At 36.8% G+C, this 7,327-nt stretch overlaps 1 protein-coding gene across 1 annotated transcript in view; it reads right to left on the bottom strand.

The window, feature by feature from the left end:
• The window catches only part of LOC122083643 (protein PSK SIMULATOR 1), a 33,870-nt gene extending 30,397 nt beyond the window's left edge, over positions 1–3,473 (bottom strand). Inside the window, exons 1-3 of the mRNA XM_042651512.1 lie at positions 3,174–3,473; positions 2,832–2,939; positions 2,297–2,661 (exon numbers count right to left, since the gene is read on the bottom strand). Coding sequence (XP_042507446.1) covers positions 2,297–2,661; positions 2,832–2,916 — 450 coding nt within the window. The 5' untranslated portion in view covers positions 2,917–2,939; positions 3,174–3,473. The remainder of the gene's footprint in view (positions 1–2,296; positions 2,662–2,831; positions 2,940–3,173) is intronic.
• Between the last annotated feature and the right edge of the window lie 3,854 nt (positions 3,474–7,327).

Consider the following 7,327-nt stretch of genomic DNA (forward strand, 5'->3'; position numbering starts at 1 on the left):
TCCCCACCCATAAAAATCTGTAAGAAGCTCCCACATTCAAAGGGAGACTTTTCTCATAATTTCTCTAGATTGCCTCTGATAAAACTTCAATAATCAATCTCATAAAATTAGTAGGAGATAACTTCCTGAACATTACATTCTTTGGCCATTAAACTGGGTTTCCATCAACAAACTTCTATTGTGATGAAAATGCCAAGAAGCAACATATCGATACGCCCAAGCAACGCATGACAGTCCTTCACCAAGAGAAATTAGCTTATCACAAGATGATTCCCATAGTCCAACTCCAGTATTAGGTAAGGTTAGCATCTCGAAATTTTTGTTCCTTCCATCTGCGCTTTTCTTTATATTCCTATTTTTGGTAAGTTCACTATCACTATGTTTAGTAACTATGGTTTTTAATCACAGAAAAATATAAAAAAAAGCTCCATCTAGTTGCAAGGGAAGGGAAGTTAAATTAAATCAATAATAAAATGGAAACTTTTGTAATCATGATTGTGTAACTACCTTAAATTCTTACGAAATATGGTAATAAAACTTTTCAAACGGAGTCACTATTTCCATATACAGCTTTTTGCACATGATTTCACTATACAGCTGCATTATGATGCCTTCCCAAAGGCTGTGAGGTGAGGGGGTGGGGGACCACAATCAAAATGTCCACATGTTTGGTTAAAGAATCAAAGTGAAAAATTTTAAATTTTTGGGAAAGGTCATGCCAACTTTTTCTTGCAACCAATACATAAAAAAATTGTGCAGAGGGAAAGTCGAGGATGAAAGTGAAAGAAGTGATGGAAATGAAACAAATGCAATACTGCTACTTTTAGTAAAAACATAAATTTTTTTCAGATTTTTTTTTCTTCTCTTCTTATTTCGAACTTTAATTCTGGGGGAAAGTGGCCTTCTCTAAATTTTTTTGAAAAGTGAAGCAAAAGGATTTGGCCCAATATGAACTGAAAATCCATATCTGAGACCATGGAGAATGTCAAACCTTCACAAATCATTTGTACTTCATTTGCTCCCTCCAAGGACTAGGAAAGGTTAATCGAAAATCACATTGAAAAAGGTTCAAAGGCTAGCAAGGGGTGCAAGAAGAAGTAGAGGCTGGGATCAGGAAGAAGTGGGAAAAGCCAAAGGTACATGATCCAGTTGGAAAGTATGGAAGAGGTGTAGGATGGCAGCTGTGGGAACAGCATGAAGGTTCCTTCTAGAGTATTTAAATTAACATAATAGGACTTTGCTAAACGTTTTCTGCTGAGTAAAGGATGAACCAATTTCCATTTTCTCTGTTTCTTTCCTTCCTTCTTTTCTGTTTCTGGATGTCTCTCCTCTCATTCATTGATTCTCAAATTTAATATAGTTTATGCTATCCATTTAGAAAGTATAAATATCTGACTCCTGCCACTCACAAGCCTAGACCTTCTCTTTTCTGAAGAACCTGTTTGTGAAGCATCCTCAAAAGATAATTTGGATGCTTCTCTTTGTTGGTAAAGGGCATTTGCAACAATACTAATCCACTCTTATCTTTGGCTTGCCAGCTGAATATTTGCTTATTTTTCCAATGCCTCAATTTCTTGGTAGTCATTTGGAGTTCCAGATTCTTCATTTGTCAAGACCAGTAAGAAGGTTGAGAATTAATTTAAAATATGATCCATGAATCAGATGCTCAATCCTAAGCAAGTCCTCCAACACTATCATTATTATTATCTACAGCTGACTTCCTCAACCTGCAAAGGGATAATTTACCAATCTTTTTTCTCGGAAGAAGTTTCAAAAGCTACTTTCATGGCAACCAAGGAAGTGTCTAATGTAGCAATATGTTTCTAAAGTTTCTTGTCTAGGTAACATGGGTTTTATATAGAGATTGGTTGATATGTTCATTTGTTTTAAATCTTTCAAAAAAAAAAAAAAAAAAACACAGAGGGGGGTACCCAGAGCACAAGGCTACTGCTACTGCAAGGTCTGGAGAGGGTCATAATGTACGCATCATAATGTAAAGTAATAATTAAAAATGCCAAATTAAAGGAACTACCAGTATAAGCTAAACTTCTATTGTAGTGTCTGAAAATCTCATTCTCATGACAATAAGTATTGTCTAGAAAAGCTTAGATAGATGGACACAAGTAGATGATTCAACGATTTTATGTTCTGTATAAAACAAATTGAGAAGCATCTGACCAATGCAGAACAGGCCAGTAAAACTATTATGTTCATCAAAAATATAATCTAACATAAATCAGTAAAAGAACTGGAGATAGTGGGAAAAATTATGGCAAAATACTTGTCTTGAGCCTACCTTTGCAACTGCCACCGGCTTGGACTTTGTTGGTCTAGATTCGCGAGACAGAGCCCTGGATAACCGTGGAATCCCATCATCGATTACATCAACTGGATTGCTCCCATAAGGATTTCTCTTCAGGTCTGGAGACAAAAATTCTCGTAACTGCTTCTCCATGCCTTCCCCACAGGATGGGGGAGTCAAATTATTACCCTCCTTCAAATGCAACTCATGGGACTGACAAGCCACACCAGACTCATGATCAAGAAGATGACCATTGACATGAGAGGAACTTCCACTGGGAGCATCATCTACAGTGGATCTCCTCGAGCAAAGCCCTCCCATGGCGTTGATGGCAACAAAAATAAGCTCACTTCTTCGAGCTTCCCATACAAAAAAACAAATAAGATTAATAACAATAACTAAAATTTGAGGGGAAGACCCCTAGCAGCTCAGACTGAATGATAAGCAGCAAATGAAAGCTTAGCCTTCCTCAATCAGTCGAGCACAAGACTGCTTCACTATAGAATCCATGTGTCTAAGTCTATAATACCCGCCCAGCTCCAAAAGTCCGATCCCGAGCTCGACCAAAAAGTTCCACAGTTTGGATTCCGCTCACTATTCTGATCCCAGTCCATCAAAATCAAATTGCAAACCAAAACTGCAAACCGATTATTCATTACAAAACCCAGAAGAAGAAAAAATGCGTCGTCAGAATCAAGAGAACACAGTAACCCAGAAAGCACAATTAGCACAAAAATAATAATAGAAACACCTTGAACCTCAAAAACAAGAAAACCCCAAATCATGACCAAGCCTAAAGACGCAATTGAACAGCATGACATTCAGTATGAACAAAAAATTTAAAGCGTCAAACAGAGAGAGAGAAACTCACCAGCAACAGAGAGAAGGCTAGGAGGATTGGATCTGTGAGAACCCAGATGATGATAATAGCAGCTCTATTTCTCCTCTTACCTATGCTTGCTTCCCCACTAGAACAGATGCAAAGGCAAGAGATTAGAAGAAAATGCTTGGAGGGGGAGCAGGGAGCAGAAGTGCTACAGGAGCAAGGAAGTCGTCCACACTCCAGACCCACCAAAGAAACAAAAACCCCAACCACAGATCAAATGGTGGAGATGGTCCAACACTCCAACCCATGCCTTATCTCCCACTCACCGAATCTAACCTCAGTTTAGTCAAGCCATTCAAAGGTTTTCAACTTTCAGACTTCCAAGTTTCAACTTTGAACACCGTCTTATCAGGTAAAAATCGGACGATTTTGCTCTTCATTTTTAATAAAAAAAATCTTTTTTTTTTTTTTTTTTTTTTTTACCCCATGCATTCACACATCGTATGATTGCAAGTACGAAGTCTAATACAAATAACGATATCGAATGCGGATTAAGATTTAGTTTTATTGGTACACCCCACCCACATATGGTATTGATATGTATGATCCGGATTGGATCGGATTAAATGAGTATCAGGTCAGTTTTGCTTCTTTTTTTTTTAGTACATTATTTTTATTCTTTTACTCCTAAAACAATACGGATAATCGATCTAGATTGATCAGTTATCAATAATGGTCTCAGCTGATACCAATATGATGGAAAAAAATCGTCTGCAATTCGGATACCGTATTGATGTGCTGAAGATACTGATAGTCTAATACAAATAACGATATCGATGCGGATTAAGGATTTAGTTATTGGTATTGGTATCAATATTGGTATTGATATGATTCTGATCCGGATTGGATCGGATCAATGAGTATCGGTCAGTTTTGCTTCTTTTTTTTTTTAGTACATTATTTTTATTCTTTTACTCCTAAAACAATACGGATAATCGATCTAGATTGATCAGTTATCAATAATGGTCTCAGCTGATACCAATATGATGGAAAAAAATCGTCTGCAATTCGGATCTGGTACAATTCCATGAAATACCACCTTCAAGGGGTGACACGTGGCTGATACCAATGCAACGGTCCAAATCTGATTTAAATGACTCTTCACTAATTTAAAGTTTTATTAGTTGTACCAGATCTGGATCATTGCATTGGTATCAGCCACGTGTCACCCCCTGAATGTGGTATTTCACGGAATTGTATCAAACCCGAATTGCAGATGATTTTAACCCCCGATATGATACCAATACTTGAAACCATGATATGAATAGACTAATTCTACCAAAAAGATACTGTGCTTTGAAACCCGGCTCCATGGCTCCGTGGTTCACCCCTTACCCCCAAGTCCCAACCCTTTCAATGGATCAATGTTCCATTTTGCCATACTTTTCAATAAATTAATGGGTAAAGGTTATCTTAGGGGTGTCAATGGGTTGAGTCAGCTCGGTTTTGGTCTAGGTGGAATCAATTTCATTGTGGGAATGGTGAAATCAAAATCAAACCAATAAGAAAATTTCGGTTTCTATTTGATTTTAGTTTTTATACGGTTTGATTCCGGTTTTACTTTGATTTCTTGTATCGGTATGTAATCAAGTTGATTTCGGTTTTTCTACCGGTTGGGATTGATTTTCCATACAAAACTATACATTTTTTGAAATTTTTAATGAATTTTGGGCTGTTTTTGGTTTTTTACCGGTTTGATTAGGTTTTGATCCAATTTTTGAATCAGTTTCAGTTTGATTTTGGATTACCTTGATGTCCTCCTATGTACGCCACCACTTTGTCACACCCCTGTGTTTGTTCAAGAGCCGTCTCCCTAAATTAAATTAGAGAAACTTTCCAAGGAAAAAGAATCTTACCGGTTTGGTGTTGGCAACACCAATACACAGAGGCCAATGGAAGAGTGCATGAAAGCATCTTCAATGCATGATGGGTAACATGATCTTTTTGTGCTTGCCTCCATCTAAGTGTAGGCAACACTAAAGCAATGGTTCTTTCTCCCAATTTCCTATTGGTGCCTTATCTTATAATTACTCAAAATTCCCCAATCATAACTTTTTTTTCCGATTATCCCAAAAATCCAAAGTTTTATCTTTGTTTCTCCCTTAAATAATAAGTGTTTAAATCCATAAATAGTTGGTTCAACATGATTAAAGTAAATCAAACCCTCCATATTTTGGACCGGTCGGTCAGCACCACCACCACAAAACTACGTCTCTCTCTCTCTCTCTCTCTCTCTCTCTCTCTCTCTCTCTCTCTCTCTCTCCGCTCCATCTCTTACTCTTGTAGTAGTGTCTCTGTCTCTTAGCCCAAATCCAGTAGTTGGTTTTGTGGCCCTAACATGGGTAGATGAACTATTTCGGTGGAAACGAGACTAGTGGCAAAACACCATTAGAGAGAGAATTTGGGCTGCGCAATGAAATTCAGAAAACTATCAATTTGGTGGGAGGGAAGGGTGAGAAAGGTTTCCATTGGTCTCTTGCACCTACTCATCCTCTGCAAACACAGGAGGGATCATTTTTCGCTTTCTCTCATAATCTCTATTTCTCCCCCGATTTGTTTCCTCTTGATTTGTTTGCTATTTGGATCTTGAAGTGTGTGTTTTATAGAGTGGGTGTGCACTACCTAATAGACCCATATTGTAATGGCAAAGACGTGGGTTTGTATACAAATTTGTTAGATTGGTAAAAAGGTCAACACCAACTAATCTATTTTGCATAAAGTGCGTGGACTGCGAAGTTAATTGTGATGCCGAAGTTAAGGCTGCATTTGGTCGTAAAGGAAATGAGAAATGAGAAATGGAAAATGGGAAGGGAAGGGAAGCGATCTTTTTCCCTTTTGAATCAGTTTGGTTGCAACAGAAGTAAAGTAAAATTAATTTATCATAGTTGTTTGGTTGGATGTAAAATTTAAAAAAACCAATAATCCAACCAAACTCCTCAAAAGAGATTTGGGGGGTGGGGGTGGAGAGTATTTTTCAATCTAAAACTCATCCAGCTCCTCAAAATTTATATTGGTTATCTGAATCAGGTCATTCAAGGTCTGTACCAAATCAAACCAAATGTCATCAAATACTATGTTCTATCACTAACTAAAATAAACCATTTCATTCTATATATCAAATGAATGCAGCATAAATAAATATTTAAAATAATATAAAAGATGATCACAAAGAAAACAGTAATAGATCACAAGTGATAACGACTGAAAGACCCATTCCAAAAGTCTTTTGATCAAAACAAACCCAATAGGTCAGTAATGCTCCATCTGGCTCAAACCCAAAATCTTTTGGTCAAAACAAACCCAATTGAGTCGTGAGAGAGAGAGAGAGAGAGAGAGAGAGAGAGAGATGGTTGAGAGTCATGAGCAGGGTGAGAGTCATGAGAGTGGGAGAGAGATCGTGAGAGTAGGGTTTTTTTTTTTTCCTTCCTATTTTGGTGGAGAAATAAAAAGAAAAATTTTAATGGTTAAATGAAATTTTTTTTACATGTAAAATATATTTCTCTTGCAATCAAACATCTAAATTTATATTTTTTGGGAAAAAAATTCCACTTTACATAAAAAATTTGCATTCCCCTTGCAACCAAACAAAGCCTAAGTAATTGTTATGCCAACAAAAGAGAGAAACGAACGAATTGGATCAAATTTTTAAGATTCACTGATGATGAAAGAAAAAAACAGAAGAAGAAGAAGGAATAGAGATCTCAAAGATACCATAAATGCTTAGAACTCAAGAAATGGATTTCAGGTTTATCATTGAGGAATTAAAGCTCAAATCATTGCATCTTCTTTTTTTTTTTTGGAGAATAGAAAAAATACATTAATCAAAAACAGAATGCATCTACATCATTACCAGAAAGAAAGAGAGTTTTTTTACTACTCATAATTATATAGACAAAAGACTTAAGAAAAAGGACTTTTTTCATTTGTAGGCCTGTGTCAAAATTTTGTGTGAAGACAATGTCATAGACATCCAAAAAATCATAGGCCTAGTAGTAAAAACATGCCTCTTCTCACAACCCTCTCTCCTCATTAAATATGTAGAGCCCCCTGTATACGGTTCATAACTTACTGAAACGCCCTTCTCCCCCTCTCACACGGGTAACGAGTTGTGTGCCCATTGGATAAAAATCGTCTGAAAT

Source organism: Macadamia integrifolia, chromosome 7, assembly GCF_013358625.1.
Source record: "Macadamia integrifolia cultivar HAES 741 chromosome 7, SCU_Mint_v3, whole genome shotgun sequence".
In the NCBI taxonomy this organism is placed as follows: Eukaryota; Viridiplantae; Streptophyta; class Magnoliopsida; order Proteales; family Proteaceae; genus Macadamia; species Macadamia integrifolia.